This window comes from Cucumis sativus, chromosome 5 (assembly GCF_000004075.3).
Source record: "Cucumis sativus cultivar 9930 chromosome 5, Cucumber_9930_V3, whole genome shotgun sequence".
NCBI classification, from domain to species: domain Eukaryota; kingdom Viridiplantae; phylum Streptophyta; class Magnoliopsida; order Cucurbitales; family Cucurbitaceae; genus Cucumis; species Cucumis sativus.
The window spans coordinates 13,846,846-13,865,578 of NC_026659.2; the positions used below are offsets into that span (position 1 = coordinate 13,846,846).

An 18,733-nucleotide genomic window follows, 5' to 3' on the forward strand; every position below is an offset into this window, starting at 1 on the left:
ATCTCGTTTCAAAAATAACTATTGTTCATTGCACAAAAAATTTAGAGAATTGTGTTTTGTGGATTTGAACTATTTGTATGTATTGTGTTTGCGTTGATTTGATGTAATGTGATTTATTCTCTAGTTCTTGATTATCTGATGTTTGTTGATCTCTAATACTTGATTCCTCTGAAGTTCACCAATATTTAGTACACTACAAGAAAGGGGGACTCTCCCGACGCATAAAATCGTCGGAAGATATTTGAAATGCGTCGGAAGCGTCGGGACATGCGCTGGATAATGTGTCGGGAGAGAAATTTTCGATGCACTTGCATCGAAAATTTCTAAACATCTCCCAATGTTGAATGAACGTCGAAGGATGATATTAATACGGCATCGGGAGATGTCGCGAAACTCCCGATGCACAACGAAAACGTCAGGAATAGCGCCCTATTCCCGACGCGATTAGTGACATGTTGGAAATCCCTAAACTATTTTCGACATTGCGACACCACGTCGGAGGAAGGCGTAACGTACAATTAATGATCTACTCTTCCTCCGACGCAACACTGTAGACGTCGGGAATAGGTGCACATTTCCCGACACACCTGGCACCACGTCGGAGGAAGGCCAAACGATACAATTAATTGTCCACCATCTTTCGATGCTACACTTTCCACGTCGGGAATAGTGACCCATTTTCCGACGTACCTCACACCGCGTCGGAGGAATCCTAAACCTATTACAGTCAGTTTTGACGTTAATGTGTCTGCGTCGAAAGAAATACCTTCCTCTGACATGCACCAAGATGCGTCGGAAAACACCGGCTTCTACCGACGTCATGTTTCTTGTCAAGTTTTCCTGCGTCAGGAAACTCTCGATTTCTTGTAGTGGTACTTGATCCTTTGCAAGAATTCTCTCCTCCTTTATTCATAAACTTATCTTATGGGTTTGTGCTTGGTTGGTTCATGTACAAAACCCCCCTAAATCCAACCATGCGCGTGAGACTTTTAGTCTAAATTACACGTTCATTGTATGCCCTTTTCAAAATCAATTATTTACTAGCCTTTAAATGCTTCTAAAATCATGTGTAATTTACCATGAGTATTTATTATTTGATTTTATTATTCAAAGTTGAGGTTTATTTTAGAAACATTTTCTAAAACACCAAAATATATTAAAATATTTACAAACTATAGTAAAATTTTGGATTTTATTAATGATAGAAACTGATAGGCTTCTATCAGTGACTATCAATTTCACTATATGCAATGTCACTAATAGAAGCATATCAATGGCTATCAATGTCTATTATTGATGGAATTTGAAAATTTTGCTATATGTTGTAAGTATTTTATCAAATTTACTATTTTTGACAATTTTTTTTATTTTATATAATTTAAAAATTATAAAAAAACAATGTTACATTTAGTTTAGTTATCATATCCCTAATAAGATAGTTTATTATTTATTCACCAAACATGCATAATTAACCAACTTGTTCAAGGATAAAACTAAAATTTATTAATGTGTCCTATATTATTTTAAAAGCTACGACAATTCAAAACGAAGTTTAGATCCAATGGAGGTCGAGTATAGTAATAGATATAAATATATATAGCAGCAAGACCATCTAGAAGTGTCCAAATATCTGGCAAGATACGTCCACATCATCTGCCAGCTGGTGATGAGTCACTAACTGGCTAGGCTGATTTTGATTACTTCTATAATTCTCAATAATAATAAAATATATATCAAAGATTTACATTTTATTAGTAAACATAAATTCATTTTTTGTTAACATGAAGTTTAATATTTATCTATTAACATCCATAAATTCCATAACTGCATACACAGCTAATTTAATTCATGTTTACCCACACAATTAAAAACTTGCTTTTGGTGTATAGCAATAAAATTTTTATAAATTAGTTAAACTTAAATCTTAAAATTTGAAGGTTTTTAATCGAAATTTGTGAAATGAAACTCATGTAATAGTTGAGTAAATTGTTGTGTTAATGATTGAAGTGTTAGATTTTATGGTTATCTTTTTTCTTTTTTTAAAAAAAAAAAATTAAGAAGAAAACATTATTTGGTTTTTTTCTTTTATAATAGGAAATTTGGATATTAAATTTCTGATAAATTTCTAGCCATGTAGTTTCCTCAAATTCATCTCATCTAATTGAGCATATACTTGAAATCATGTTTGTGAAAAGGATGGTGTGGACAAAAAAGAAGAGGGAGATGCAACAAGTACAAGGAGTACTATACTGTAATAATATTAATGATAAATGTATGAAATTGGATAGGTTAGGTGGAGAGATAGTGAAGTAGGGTTCTATCTACACTCACTTAATAATGAATAAGATACATTGTTGTGTTGTATGAAAGTGAAAGTTTGACATAACAAAATATTCAAAATCTGAACCTCCAAGTTTCTATATATATATATACCTAAATCTGAGATTAAAAGATACTCCCTTTTAGTATTAAAATTAAAAACAGTACTTTAGATAGATTGTTAAGTACTCTAGATAGATTTTCACTTTAGGATCTAATTGGGTGAAAATAAATTCAAAAATGGAAATGAGGAGGTTATATGATAATAATAGGTATAGGTGTAGTAGTAGAGTAAGGAAAAGAAACATAGACTTGGTGGGTGTTGGTTGATTTTATTAAAAGTGAGAGAGAGGGGATTAGAGAAAACGACATCGTTTCCTTACTTTCTCTCTTTCCTATTTAACCTCCTCTCTCCTCACTTTCCTCCTCATTTCCTATTTATCCCTCCTCTCTTCTCAACTCTTTCAAAAACCGTCACTTTCCTAAACTACCTTCCAAATGCCCACCGCCGAAGCTCCTCGCTGGATTCCCAAGCGTGGGGAAGTTCTCCGTCGTGTTCTTAAAAACCTCTTTTTCTTCTGCCTCTGCTCTCCTCCTGCTCTCCCGCCGCCCACCCCATCCTCCTCTCGCGTTTTTCCTTCCTAATAATCCAATTCAAATCAGGTTTTCACCCGAATTTATGCGCAGTTGTGGGACTCAGGAATTAGATGAGCAGATTTTTTGTTTTCTTTTTTTTTTAAAAAAAAAAACATCCTAATTTAATCATTTTTCAATTCACGCTATTTATTTTTAATTTTTTTTTAAAAAAATAAAATAAAACAGGAAAAGAGAAATTTTTAATCTATTCTAAATCTATGCTTTGCTTCATTTATGTACCAATGTAATGTTATCCATCAATAACAATTTGCCTTTTTATTTCTAAATTTATTCTCACATTTGTCTCAATTTAATTGTTATGAAAGGAAAAGAAGAAGAAAAACAATGAAGAAAGATATAATTTATTTTATTTTTTCTAAAAAAAAAAATTAACACACAAATTTACATAGTTAAAAATAAACTAATTATCCTAAGTGGGAAAACTATAGATTAACAAAAAAAAAACATTCAGTTTAATATTGGGGAATGAAAGTGAAAGTGAAAGTGAAAGTGTGTAAAGGAAAACGTAATGGAATTGGCCATTGGGAACCTTTTGAGTTTGACTCACTACATCCTTCTTTTTTAATCATTTCTCCACAATCAATTCATTTACTTTTATGTATTATTAATTGGATTATTTTCTCTTTCAAATCAATTCTTGGTTCAATTATACAAAACTTACCTCACTATTTCACAAAAGATTGTGTTCATGAATTCAGATCACACTTCACACTTACTTGTTTGTTTGCTGCATTTTAGTCATGTATTTTTAGGTTTTGAATTCCATTTTTTTTTTACGCTATAAATGCTATAAATTATTTTTACAAACTTACATCTGTCTCTTCTTTTCATGGCTTGTTTCATTGCTTATATTTTCAACCGTGTTGTTTTTTCTTTTTAAATCTCTATATTATTTGTTTTGTTTACTTATTCAACTATAAGCTATAGTTTAGTGTATCTACAATTATACATACCTCCAATAAATTCTCTAACACTTTTTTTAAGCAAATTTTTAAAAGTACCATTCAAGATTGAAATTTATACAACAACCACGATGTGTTTAGAAACGATTTATTAATAATTTTGATGTAGTTAAAAAAGAAAAAGAATTTAATAGTAAATGGTACGACTAAACTAAAAAAAGTTGAATCAACTAAGACTGTACTATAAAATAAGTTTTTGATCTAATGTTGCACACGTTCGTATGATTCTTTCTCTTTTCTGACATCTCATGACCAAATTATATATATGTTTTTTTTATACTTTTTGAAATGTTCAAACTCAATCTCTATTTCTTTTACTTTATTATTTTTATTTCAATTCCAAACTTTATTTTCAAATAAACCCATTATTTGGGTCAACAAATTAAGGTATAACAATTCCCTTTTTTCTTTTTCTTTTTTTCTTTTAAAGATTCAAACAATATTTTAAGATTTTTTAACAATTAAAAATATTTAATTTGACTATTAAATTTTAGAAAAAAAAGTAAGTTCATGTTGAACGCACCCATCTAAGTGATTTCTTATCTCTTAAGCACACAAACATAAAATTAGAAGTTAGAGGTTATTGTCCTAAATTTTATATATTAAAAAGGATGGAACGTTTTCTTTTGTTTAGCATATTCTAATATGTAAGTGTGGTTTCCTAACTTATAATATATATATATATATATATAATATAAGTTTGATATAATGTTAGAAATGAAAACTTGAGTAGTCTCAAATTATTTATAAAAGGATATGTAAATTAAATACTTTATTTTGGATGATTGAAGAGAATTGGCATATGACTCAACCTTAGCTGGTGTGTGTCAGTCAAAAGTCAAACTAAAATTTTGAATAATTATTAAGTATCTTCCCTCTTAAAAATTTAAATTGTATTTTTCTTGACTATTCAAAAACAAATTTGTTTTGTTAATTTATTTATAATTAATATCTTATGTATCATAATCAAACTTCATTTTCAATAAAATTATTCAAAAGAAAAGGGAAGAAAACCAGATTTTTTAAATGGTATTTGATTAAAAATTATAATCTAACAAGTACGATGTAAAACAAGTGCAAAGCATATTTTCACATATAGAGAAATGAATCAAAATATTTTTTTTAAAAAAAAAGTAAAATATCATTGATAGATGTTTATCGATGTCTATTACGGTCTATTTAAAAAAAATGGCATATTTAAAAATAAGGCAAAATGTTATTTTGGTCAGATTTAACTTTAATGTCAATTTGGTATTTAAAGTTTCAAAATAAACACTTTAGTTCTGAAGGTTTGGAAAATGCTTATAAATAGACATTAAACTATTTAAAAGCATTTTACAAATTCGAGAGACTAAAATGTTCCATTTTGAAACCTCAGAGATCAACTAGACATTAAACTCAAACCTCAAGGATCAAACATTTTTAGTTTCTAGGTTCGGATTGAATATGTGCATTTGGATTTTGAGTTTTAAAAATAAGTTCCTATGTGTTTAGAAGAATAATAAACTCACTTGGTCTCCAAATTTTTAAAATGTTCATTTTTAGTTGTTGAGCTTTTAAAAATAGGTTTAAAACAAAAGACCCTCAACTAACTTTATACTTTTATTTTAAATAATTTTTGACATTTTAAATTAGAAGTATATGTTCTAAAAATCATATACCCTCTAAAATTATTTTTCTAAAAATTTTAAATATCATATAGTTATTTTTAAAGAAAGGAAACAAAAAATTATTTTAGAATCTTATCAACCTACTTTTTAAAATTTAGACACGTTGAAAACTCAAGGATGAAATGAGTTCATTGTTATAAATCAAGAAGCTAAATAATGTCTATATATTCTTGAAAGAGATAAATGTGAGAATAGCAAAATTTAGTATAACAAACTTAAAAATATTAAGAATTTTGGCAAAACTAGTGGTTACATAATTTTTGGATTTTTTTACCCGTTTATACCCTTTAAGTAGGATAATAGTTTCCGGATACAATCTATTTTTCAAATAACACACAATCACACATACATTGTATTTGCAAACTACAATTAGTTTTGAAAAATATTAACTAATTTGGATTAACAAGATTTTCCCTCTATCTCCTTAATATATGTCTATAATTCATAACAATTTTTTGAATTTTTAGTATTTAAATCAAATTAGTTAACATTTATTTATTTAATTCAGGTTTAATAAAGATTTTTCCTACAAAATTGGTAAATGGATTTCAACCGTTGCTCGTTTATTAGATTTCAAAATATTTTGAATTCAAATATTATGAAATTTAATCTCTAAAATAATGACAATCACTGCTTCATTATTTTCATATGATAATACATAGTACCTATGGTTAATAAAAAAAATGGTTATGAAAATTTCAACTATTTCCAAATCATTATATTTCATAATATTTTGATATCAAATATTACATCATATTTTTAATGACAAACATAAATTAAGCATTTCATATTATTTATATTTCAAGTTATTTAAAGAAAATTATCAGATAATTCATAGTACGTATGATTAATAATAATTTAAAAACAAAGTTTTATCATCACTACAATCGTGCTAATTATGATTATACACTTATTTTGATTGATTTTATTAAAAAAAATAATTTATTGTGCCTCTTGTATCGGATAATTATTTTTCACATTGTGTTTTCTAATTACGTTAATATTCATATTTATTTTAATTAGTCATTTTATTTTGTATGTGACGTTTTATTTCTAATCATCATTGTTATGTTCGTGTAATCAAGAAGTATAATACGTTTGTTATATCTGTTTAGGTAGGATAATATATGTTTTACTTGTATTTACATGACACAAATAATGACACCAAATATCATACCATATAGTGTATTTGCAAGCTTTTGAAAAATATTTAATTTAAGATATTTTCGAGATTGACAAGATTTTCTCAATCCTTCCAACGTGAATTACGATTTTTACTTCGAAATTTTAGAGAGTTCGAAGGTGAAGAAGAAGACATTCGACGACTGACAAATATAAAACTTATCGAACATAATCTAGTTAAAAATTTCGAGGTTAGTATTGTATATATTCAACACATATGAAACATTACGTATATTAGGTATATTTTAGATAGACAATCAAATAAAAATGTAGTTTTGAATGTGATACATTTTAGGGTTTATTGAGATTTCGGTGATAAATAAGAAAACTTTCGATGACTGACAAATACAAAACTTATCCGACAGAATCTAGCTAGAAATTTCGTACTTAATATTGTATATATTCAAAACATATGAAACATTTGGTATATTATGTATATTTTAGATTATATTCAAAACATATAAAACATTTGATATATTAGGTATATTTTAGATATTCGATCAAATAAACAAACAAACGAAAATCTAGTTTTGAATGTGATACATTCTAGAGTTTATTGAGAATTCAAGAAGAGCTACATTTTGGTCATCCTATCAAAAAATAATAGAACTATGTCAATATATAGTATTATTGTATATAATATGGGGTATATATATACTAAAACACAGAACATAACTATTATAGATTGCAGATATATTAAAGTATAATGTAATCAAATACATTTATAAATGAAAAATATGTATGTATGATTATGTCGTTTATTACTGTTTTAGTAATATTTACTACTCCCCTAAATATATATATGCCTATAATTCATAACAAATTTTTGAATTTTTAATATTCAAATCAAATTAATTAACATTTATTTATTTAATTCATAAAATTTATGTTTAATAAATATTTCCTCTAAAAAAATTGTTAATATATTTTAAAGCGTTACTATTCCCTTATATTTCATAGTATTTTGAATTCAAATATTGTGAAATCTAATCTCTAAAATAATGGCAATCACTAATCGATTGTTTTCAAATGACTTATATTTCAAATTATTTTTAAAATTTTTATTAGATAATACATAGTTATTTTAATTTACATTTTAAATTGTACAAATATTTTGATTGATTTTTATTTTTAAAAAATTAATTTATCGTGTCTATTTCGTTAAAGGAGTGTATTTTGCAAACTACATTCAAATTTGATAAATGTTAACTAAATTTGATATTTTGTTGCTAGATTTATGCTATTGGCTATTTTCAAATTGGTTATATTTTAAACAATTTATTAAATAACACATAATATATAGCTTTTAATAAATATTTGAAACAATGTTAGTGATTGTTCAACAGATGTAGAGCCAAACCTTTTGATTAAATGTGTCTCAATTTTGTAATTACTCATTTAAAATGAATTGCATGTTTTAGACATTGAAATAGATTTTAAATTTTGGCATAAGGTGGAGCTTTCTATTAATGGCAAATTTTCTAATATTTGTGTTTTTGTGAGAAATTTTGTATGTAGCATGTGTTATTTCAACTATAATGTACTTTGAGTTTAAGTAAATAATTGTACTTTTTATATTGGATATAGACATTTAAGAGATTGTTTCATTTATTTATTTTTCTAACTTTTATGTTCTACTATTATAACAATTTAAAATCATTTTTACTATTTTCGCAAACTAAAACTCATAATTTGGTTTAAGAAACCTTTTTGAAACACAGACACCAAAACCAGGTATTCATCCAAACTTAGGACTTCAAAAATAATTTTCTTCAAATATTATGAGAAATTGTGTCATATAAAATATATATATTTTTAAAATCATAGATAAAATGATTTGTTTGGTAATTGTTAGGTCAATTGAAAAGGGTCCAACAACATAATGGGTGGATTTAAGCCCAATCAGTTTTGATCCAACTCCAAGTAATCTGGCAATGTATCATCAAAAAGTGTTTGGATTTGTTTATGAAATTGTACTAAATACACTAATTCGATTCAAAAATAATTAATTATATTGTAATATTTTAAAATATTCAAAATATAAAAAAAATATAATAATTTGTCTATAATATACTTGATTTGTGAGTGATTTATATATTGTATTAAACTTGCATTAGGAAAAATTGTTGTTAAATCTTGATTTATTGGAATTATATATTTTATGATATAAATGAATTTTACTGTAATTTATTTTAATATTGAGTCAATTTCTGATTTATAGATATTGGGTTATATTTCATATATTGATCAAAATATTTTCAAACAATGTTCTAACATATATTTATGATATAACCATGAATCCGTTGAAAGAATTAAAAAAAAAAAAGTTTTAGATGTGAAAATGGTAATGAAAATCACATTAATTGCAAATGGGACAAAAAAAAAAGATGTCTACTAACTAACTAATCTACAATAAGTGCATATTCTTTTTACAACACACTAATTCATATATGTATATTTGGTCGAATTCTCTCTTAATCATTACAGAATGCTGGGAAATATGAATACATACCTATATTTGTACGTGTGTGTGTGTGACGTTTCTAGTTCAAGTTAGATAGAATTGTATTTGATTCCAAAGGTAAAAGAAGTTAAGTTTAGTTTATATGGAAGTGAAATATCCTCCAATTTTAACTGTAATATCATGTTTTATTAATGATTGACACAAAAGTTATGTAACAAATGTCAAATTCTACGGCGTAAGTTATTTGAAACGAAATATATATGTTGGGCAAACAATCGGTCAAAGTTCAACTTACACATAAATGTTCATCCAAATCCTAGACATGTTCAACAACTTCCTTCTACTCTCAAACTCTAATTTGTACTTTTTATTTTTTTTCACCATAAACTTCTATTTGTATCGATTTGGAATTTGTTCTCTTGAAAAAGTCACTTTCATTTAAATACTTCTAATGAAATGATGTTTAAAATGAAAAGGGTCTTATAGCTCTTTTTCAATATTGTTTTTATATGTAAGTTTATTTGATTTGTTATATACTAAAAGTACTTTTGTCAGTGTTATATTACTAACTATAAAGTGCGTATATAAACACCATAAACTAATAATTTAAAATAATGGTTATCGAAGTTGGTGAAGGTGATCGTCAGAGTTGGCTGTCAAATAAAGTCATAAAGGTGATCACTATAATTAGTTGCTAGAGGGGTGAGTGAAGTGACAAGAAAGGGCATAAGTGGTGATAAGGGTTCAATCATTTTGTAACAAAGTTGGTCCGTGAAAATGAGTATAAAATATGAATATGACATACAAAATTAACCCCAAAAACGAGTTAGTTCCTTTCACAACTCTTAACAAACTCTTATCAACTCATACTCTCATCACAACCACCTCTTCAAAATGCTCTCTATTGCAACACTTTCCGTGGAAATCATCTTAAACCCATCTATTTGAGACATGTACAAAGATTTGAACTATAGATTTTAGCTTAGTTTAAAGGAGATGAAGAAGATATTGGATTTGTGTAAATATAAGTACATAGGAGAGTATAAGTTGGAAAGAAAATTTTTGTAAAAAGTAAAAGAGTGGAAAGGAAATTGTTGGTTCATCCTTCTGAAAAACATAGTTGTAAAGTTGCAAAATTTTGGTGTATTTTCTTAAGCTATACAACACAAATTTCCCAATTTATTATTGAAGAAATTCCCAATTTTAAATTGGTCAAAGACTCGAAGGTTTACAAGTAACTAGGCCCACATTAAAAAGCCCGTATTTCTAAGTCAATGTTAAAACACACTCATTATTGGGCCCAAGTTAACAAGCCCTTGGCCCACTATTATTCCACAAATGATGACCCACTATTGACGTCATTAATAACTTTTCCTTTCTGTTTTTTTATAAAAGAAAAGATCAAACAGTCAGAGATATATTTTTGAAAAATAAAATATATTAAGATTTCTTATATTTAGGGATTTGGAAATGAAGATTAAAAAAGAAAAAGATAAAGCAAAAGTAGCAGCAGACATTCTCTCACGCATATCTATGCTTTCATTTAATTTTCCTTTGTTTTTTGTAAATAAAAACAACTTCTCTTTTCTTTTGTTTTTGAATTTTTTGGCTGCTAAATTATAATAATCAAAAAGTGAAAATTGAAATTAAAATGGTTGCCATGTGACACAACAGAATCCACTTTTTAAAATATAACAATCATTGGTTCAGACCAAAAATAGGCCAATTTTTTATTTCTTTAATTATAATGTAACAAGAAATTGTAATCAATGAATTGAAAATAGGCTATATATGAAATGGACTCTACTCTTTTATTTTCTTATTTAGCTTGAAAATCATTATTATATTGCTAAAAATGTTATATTTTCTAAATATATATATATATATATATAATTTCATATATTAACTATCTGAAATAAAGAGTTTTTTTTATTATTATTATTATTATTTTCTTCTAATTAAATGAAAGGGAAATGACGAATTTGAGTTCCCTTGAAGCTCAAGTTATGCCGAAAGAAAGTAAGAAAAAGATGGATTAATTGACCTTTTCATTTTAAGGTTCAAGAAGGTTCATATTCACCAGCTGGAAAGGAAGTCTCTTCCATTTATTTGAATTAATAAAGCCTATAACATAATAACATGTATACTTTTCTTTTTTTTTTTCAAAAGTGAGGTGAATTGATTTTGTATTTCTTTTTTTTTTTTTTTTTGCTTATGAACCATTAAATATATTTGCATGGTCAGTAATCATATTTTCGATTACAAATTATAAAAAGATGACAAACACGTAATATTATCAATAAAACCAATTTGAGTTGATAATTGTGAGTTCAACCTATCGTATTATACTCATTTTTGTCATAAAATAAAATTTTAAATATTCATTATCTACCTTTTAAAATAGAGGAATCTAATAGAGATAAAAAAAGATTGAAAGTGTAGATTTCCATGATTATCTTTATTTTAAAATTATCTTTCTTTATTTTATAATTTTTTTAATGGTGATCTTCTTCATTCTTTCTTCAAGATAATATTTTAATTTATTCTTATCCAAATTTGGAAATTTAGAAAATAAAAATCAAGTTTTTTGAAAACTACTTTTATTAGTTTTCAAGATTTTGAAAATGTGCCCCTTTGTTTTCTTCTCAACTTCTTTACCAATAATTTTCATCTCAGTTTCCATTTGAATCTTAAAAAAAGAAAACTAGTTTCTCAAAACCCATTGATCATTGATCACCATTTGATGATCCTATGTTTTTAACATTTATAAGCATATATACAAACCATACGTGTTATATTATTTGTTAGCTATTTTCTACTAATATCTTCATAACTTAAAGTCAAAAATTGAAAACTAAACAAAATTCAATTTTTTTATTTATTTTAGAATTGTTTGACTAAAAAATTCAAACATTACTTTAACGAATGAGATGAAAACTATAAAAATTAAAAATTTTAGATAACATTGACATAATTAAATTTCAATAACAAAAAAGGTATTAAGTGTGATCGTTATCATGATTTACTTTATTTGATTTTCAAGGTAGGTTTAGGTTTGGAAAACAAACAAGAAAATCAATTATAAAAAAATAAATAAAAGTAACGTTTATAAGTTTAATTAAAAAGAAAAAGCCAAAAACAAATTAAAATTGAAAGGATTTTGAAAATTCCTAAAAAGTAAATAATAAAATAACAAAAATCAATGAGTGAAACTATTAATTATAAAAAACAAATAATGATTAAAATAGAAGTTTAGAAATGTAGAGAATATATATTTGTTTAAAAGTTTCAAACACCCAAATTTATAACTTTTGTATTTTGAATGGTTGAGAAATGAGAGACGAGAAAGTATGAAATGTATGTTAACTAGAAAGTGCATATATTGTATAGATTTATGAAATTGATAATTAAATAAAATTTCTTTAAGTTGAAGTTACATAAATTCAAATTGTGGGTCAATTTGTGATTAATTTGATTGTGAATTTTGATTCAAATAAGCAAACACATACTACAAAAGTCATATAAAAGTCAAAACCAGAAAGAAAGAAAAGAGAGAAAATAAGAGGAAGAACAAAAAAAAGTAAAAAAGGAGATGGGGCCATTATTCCCAAGTAATTAATAAACAAAAGGATTTGAAAAAGAAAAAAAGAAAAAAGGAAATATTGGTTACCAAAAAACAATGATAATTATTGAAAAAGAAATTTAGATTGAAGTTAGTAGGTACATATTGCCTCCCCCTAATTATGGGATACAGCTTTCATACAAAATTTACACACTAAATATATCCCTTTTTCTTTTCTTTTAACCTTCCCCACTTTCATTTAAATTGCACCCATCATCAATCATCACATTATTCTATTTTACCTTTTAAATTTTGTTTTTATAACTGTTATTACATAAATTTTCTCTCTTTTTTTTTTTTTTGGAGGAAAAGTAGTATTAGATAGTTTAATAACAAAATTAGGTCCTAATACAATTAATAATAAAATTCCACAAAAATATAATTAAGCTTGGATTTTATTTCCTAGTTATTGTCGGTATAAGATTATAGATATCTCCAACCATTGGATGAAGTCAAAGTCAAAGAAATGGAGGGCTATGGGAAAGCATGGGTGGGTACATCAACATGGATACAATTTAGGGTCCCATGTGTTGGATATTGTCTCAAGGGTTTTGAAATAAATGAAGTTCTGACCTTTGGGGAAGAAGACATCCAAATTCCAAATATTTGTTTTCTGAACAACCTTTTTTTCTCTCCAATATATTATTGTTCTTGTTATTGTTATTATTTGTATAGTCCACTAATCATTGGAAGGCAGTGTTTCGAAATTATGAAATTTTCATATACCAATAATCCCTGAAATTTCCATTTTCCAAATAAAATTAATTTAATAATAACAGTGAGTTTTCATTGTGCAATTATATAATATTGGGCAGTGGGTTATCATCGGTTTCATATCTATAGGCCATTTTATATATATATATTTTTTTTTGGTTTGGTGTCAGCAGCAATTATTGTTATTATATGGGGAAATAAATTATTGTTGTATCATAAATTTCAAAGACTTTGGTTGGCAGTTGATCAGACACGAACCAACTCGATTTGTTTAAGGCCCAAAAATCATACACATTATTATATCAATCTCTTTCTCACTATTTCTTTTTACATTTTATTTGAAATAAATAACTTGTTAAGGTTATAACAATTTTAGTCAATTTACAATTGAACTTTGGTTTCTTTCTTAGAAAATAAAAATAAGTCACTCATTTATGAGAATGAATAATAAATTTGAAGTTTAATTCTCACTAACTATCCAAAAACATAAACGTATTCTTGCTTATGTGAAATTTTTTATCAAATTAGTTCTATTTGAACTAACATGTTTAACTTTTGAGTTTTCATGACCTAAATAAGTGTTATAGTCAATTTTATAGTAGACTTCATGGTTGTAGAAAGTCATTTTCAAACATAAAACATAATAAACTATAATATTTACAAGTAAAATAAATTTCACTATTTATTTAGTGTAGATGACAAATAAGAAAAAGATAGCATTTCATAATGGTATTTGTAATCCAATCCAAATAAATTATGATATTTTGTTATATATATATATATAACAAGTTTCTAAATAATTTTATTTTTTTAATTTCAATTTGATGGCATGACGTATGAGTTGTCTTAATCATTGGAGACAGATGAAGAATACATTCCCTTATGTGGATCAGTATGATTGTCACTACATGAATTGATATTATTATTTCTAGTGATATAGATGTAGAGAGTATACAAGTTCATCAAAAGATACTTTTTAATCGTGCATATAGTGAGTGGTCCATTATATACATATATTGCTCTAAATAATTGAAGACACAACAATGAGAGAGAGATATTGCACTTTTCTATTCTCTTTCGTGTTTCTACTCTCTCTTACCTTCTGTTCTTTTGTACCCTATATTTTCTTCTTTTCGACTTTTTTTCTTTCCCTCTTACATCTTACATGTCTTGTTAGTTTCCAACCAAAAAGACAGGTGAACCAGAAAAAATACTTACATCTATCATTCAATTAAAATTGATTTTTGGGTCATTTTACTAAATTCTCAAAATTAACTCAAAAACTTAAACGAAACTAAACGAGTAGATAATAGGTTAAACTCAATCTGTTGTAATATCATATTTAATCGTCAATTGATTCAGATAAAAGTTAATATAATATCTAATTTAGGTCATATTTTCTATAACTATTTTAAGTTGTTTTTTATTTTTAAAAATTAAGCTTATTTTCTTTTGCTTATTTACCGTATTTTAAAAGTAAAAGCAAAATTTTAAAGTAACTTTATCCGCATATAAAACAAAAACATTCTGCATACTAATCATAAAATCTATAACGGCATGTGTTCGCACGAGATTTCCGGAGAAATTTAATTCGTGGACTTGAACTTGGGTTGATGTTGTATTTTTGTTGATTTGATGCGATGCGGTTCAATCTCTAGAATTTGATCCTCTGATTCTCTCTCAACTGGATGCTTCAGCTTGATTTGGAGGAAGCGAAGCACGTGATGTTCTTGAAGTTGGAGCCTTGGAAGAAAGCTTGTATAGCTTGTATCTTTAAAGAAGCTTCAATCTTCGAGGATGGTCGACTTTAGGAGTTAAGAAGTCTTCTAGCTCTTGGAAGAATTCTCTCTGGATCTTCTAGAGTCAAAATTTTCCAACCTCTACAAATGAGGAGAATTCCTCTATTTATAGAGTTCACTAGTGGGCTTTATGGGTTTGAACCTGGTTGGTCCATGGACCAGACCCATGGGCTCAACTATATGACTTAGGTTATATTTAGTCTTTGGGCTCAATTAAGCTTATTTTTTGCTTAATTGAACTTAGTCTAAGTAAATAATATTTAATTGAACTAAAATGATTAACTTAATCCAACGATTAATATGAAAACATGTGGCATTACTAGAATGACCAATTTATTTATTTTAACTCTTTAATTTGGAGCATGGGTCAATTTTAATTAGTCCCAAATTTAATTATTTGTACTTTTCATCATTAACTTAATAAATGATGTGGCAACTTGTGATTGGTCTCAAAATTTCTTATTCAACATCATGCTAAACAAAAAAATCAATAAAAATAAATAAAAAATTATGACAATAGAGTCTATGTCACTTACATTTTTAAATTGTAAAAATGAAGCATATTAATGTTACATTTTTAAAATTGAAAAAATGAAGCATATTAATGTTAGATTACTGTCTGATTACCATCATATTCGTCAAATTTACAATAGGCAAAAAATATATGTTATGAACTATTTTTTTCTAAATTCTCTTTTGTCATCCAAATCTAAATACTAAATATATAGAAGAGAACTTAGCAGGTTTAATTTTTAAAAATGAAAAATAAAAGATCAAATAATTAGTAAATGAAACTTTAGTAATTACTTAGGTTTTCTTTAATAGAAAACTATGATACAAGTACAAAGTGATTGACCTCTTTTTTCCCCTTCGTCTCCCGATGCTAATTATATTACATCCATTTTCCCCTCTCTCCCTCTGTACAATTCAAGGAGGCCAAAGCCAATTGATAAAAGTTTTAGAACAATCTAAAAGACTAATTTGAAATAGTAATACATATTTAGGGTTAACTATCAGTATTAGCCCTTGGTTCTAATAATGGTGATGGTGCCTCTCCTTCCTTGGGTATGAATTTTGGTCAATGCGACCACAGCTTTGCCCGATAGGCCCGGTCCATCAGCAGACACGCATGGTCGACATGCAAAATCCCCGACCGGGTGTCGAACCGGGCGTGTTGGAGGCATTAAAATCTTTTGGTTTATGTCGTTTAAGGTCATATCACCTTCTACACCTCCTGGCTTCACTAATGCAAATGGATACACCACCTTCCTCTTCTTTGCCTTCTTTGGCTCAATTTCACCATCACCTGAGATTGTTTAAAAGAATACATATCAAAATTAATATCTCAACAGTTACATCCATATAAACTCTTTATAAAAAGAAGCCAAGTGTTTACATCTTTTACCTTTTCACCAATATATAATTTTTCATTTTTTAAATTTTCAAAAGTATTAGTTTTTAAATATAATGAAATTAACCAAATTATTTAAATTTGATAAACGACCATAGAGACGATGATAAATCACAAATATGCGTAAAATAATAATAAATATTTTAAGTAGTTTTTGTCTTTAAAATAATTAAAACATTAAAATTTAAGTTTAGTCTTTGCTTGTATTTTTTTTTTTTTTTTGTACATGAGATCAGCTTCCAAACAAGTTTAACAAAATTTCTAAATATAATTAGTTCTTGATAAATTTTAAAATCTTAGAATTAATTTATCTTAATTTTGTGTCTAATTATAATATATATCACGTCAAAAGAAATTAAAAGGTTAGAGAGATTAAATTTATAAATTTATAAATTTAAACTTTTAGAAAAACAAATAAATACAAAATAAGTTAAATGACTAAAGTTTTAATTTAAGAAGGAATAAATTTAAAAATTATAATTTTTTTGACATTTGTATATAGTTTTTAAATTCTACAAAAAAAAAAAAAAGAAAAGATAATTCCTTTCTCTTCTTTGCTTTTTAGTATTGTTATTTTAAGGCTAGTAAATTTGAAAAATGAACAATGAAAATTATTAGAAAATCATTTTCTTAGAGAGGCCCATATATATATATATATGTGCCCCACAAAAATCGTCTTTTATGTTTATAATTACTTATACACACAATTGCCCATAGCTTTCTTTTAATAAATATATATATATATATATATAAAGAAAGAAAATAAAGTAAGAGAAAAAGGAAAAAAAACCTGTTGAAATAGGGAGGTTGGTGGACATGGAGAAAATGGATTTTTGATCAGCCTCAAATTTGTGTGATTTAGAAGAAGATGAAGAAGAAGAATTTGGATGATGGTGATGGTGATGAGGATGGGGATGTTCATAATAATAATTTGGAGTCGAATAGGTCTCCACATCTTGCGTTTTCATCATATCCTCCATACTCGTTTCCTCATTACTCAATCTGCTTTTGGGCGAACTGCTTATTCCCTCATCTGCTAATTGAACAAAAATTTAGAACCCCAAATTCTGTTTCATTCAATTTAATTCCAACTCAAACATTTGCAAATTGTAAAACAAGCTTAATGAGGAATAATATAATGGCGTAAGAAAAAACCCACCTGTAGAAATGGCGTGGTAATTATAATAATAATAATAATCATTATTAATATCATCAATTTGGTTGTTCCAATAATCATAAGAGGTTTGTGGGAATTGAAAATGAAAAAAATGATGTTGATCATGATCATCCAAACGCCGTCGTTTTGAAGTGTATTCAACCAACGCATCTTCTAAATAACCGGTGGAAATCGCGGGTGAGAAACACGGATCAATGACGGCGGCGGCGCCCTCCATAATTGCAAAACCCAAGGGTGAGGAATTGAGAAAAGGTAGAGAATGAAGTTCACTACCACTGCTGCAACTCATTTTCGATAATTTTGAAAAACAAACTGTATCTCCCGTTTTCAAAAATGGGTTTATATATTAAATTTTTGTTTTTTCAAAAAAGAAAAAGGCAGAGACAGAGAAAGAGAAAGAGAGAGAGTTTGATGATTTTAGAAGCGGTCAGTCAACGGCAAGAAAGAAGGGGAAAAAAAAAGAGTATTGGGATTCGGAAAATGGGTTTCTTTTTTCTTTTTTTTCTTTTTTTTTTTTCAATGTTTGAATTTATATATATATAGATATATATTTTAAATGTGGGAGACTAAATAATTGCAAATGTGATGATTTTATGTTTGCTGCATGTAAAGCAACGTGTGATTTGTGTATGGAAAGGACACTGACTTGGCCTCCTCAATACATACAACACACAATTCAAATTTCAGCTTTTCTTTTTTCCACCTCTCACTATTGCCCAACACCGTCTCACCTATTTCCTCCTTTTGACAACTTTT

General features: G+C 26.9%; 1 protein-coding gene across 1 annotated transcript; it reads right to left on the bottom strand.

The window, feature by feature from the left end:
* Window positions 1-16,170: 16,170 nt before the first annotated feature.
* Window positions 16,171-18,395, bottom strand: LOC101215634. Its single transcript, XM_004151368.3, has 3 exons — window positions 17,960-18,395; window positions 17,591-17,833; window positions 16,171-16,695 (listed from the first exon to the last, which is right to left on the bottom strand). Exons 1-3 carry the CDS (start codon window positions 18,264-18,266, stop codon window positions 16,409-16,411), a joined length of 837 nt encoding a protein of 278 aa, XP_004151416.1. The 5' UTR covers window positions 18,267-18,395; the 3' UTR covers window positions 16,171-16,408.
* Between the last annotated feature and the right edge of the window lie 338 nt (window positions 18,396-18,733).

What these genes read in the sequence shown, in the direction of transcription:
- LOC101215634 (XM_004151368.3), bottom strand. Translation starts at nt 18,266, where the DNA reads ATGAGTTGCAGCAGTGGTAGTGAACTTCATTCTCTACCTTTTCTCAAT. An exon ending in TTACCACGCCATTTCTACAG is followed by an intron (nt 17,834 to 17,959) that starts GTGGGTTTTTTC and finishes TTCAATTAGCAG; the next exon opens with ATGAGGGAATAAGCAGTTCG. An exon ending in CAACCTCCCTATTTCAACAG is followed by an intron (nt 16,696 to 17,590) that starts GTTTTTTTTCCT and finishes AAACAATCTCAG; the next exon opens with GTGATGGTGAAATTGAGCCA.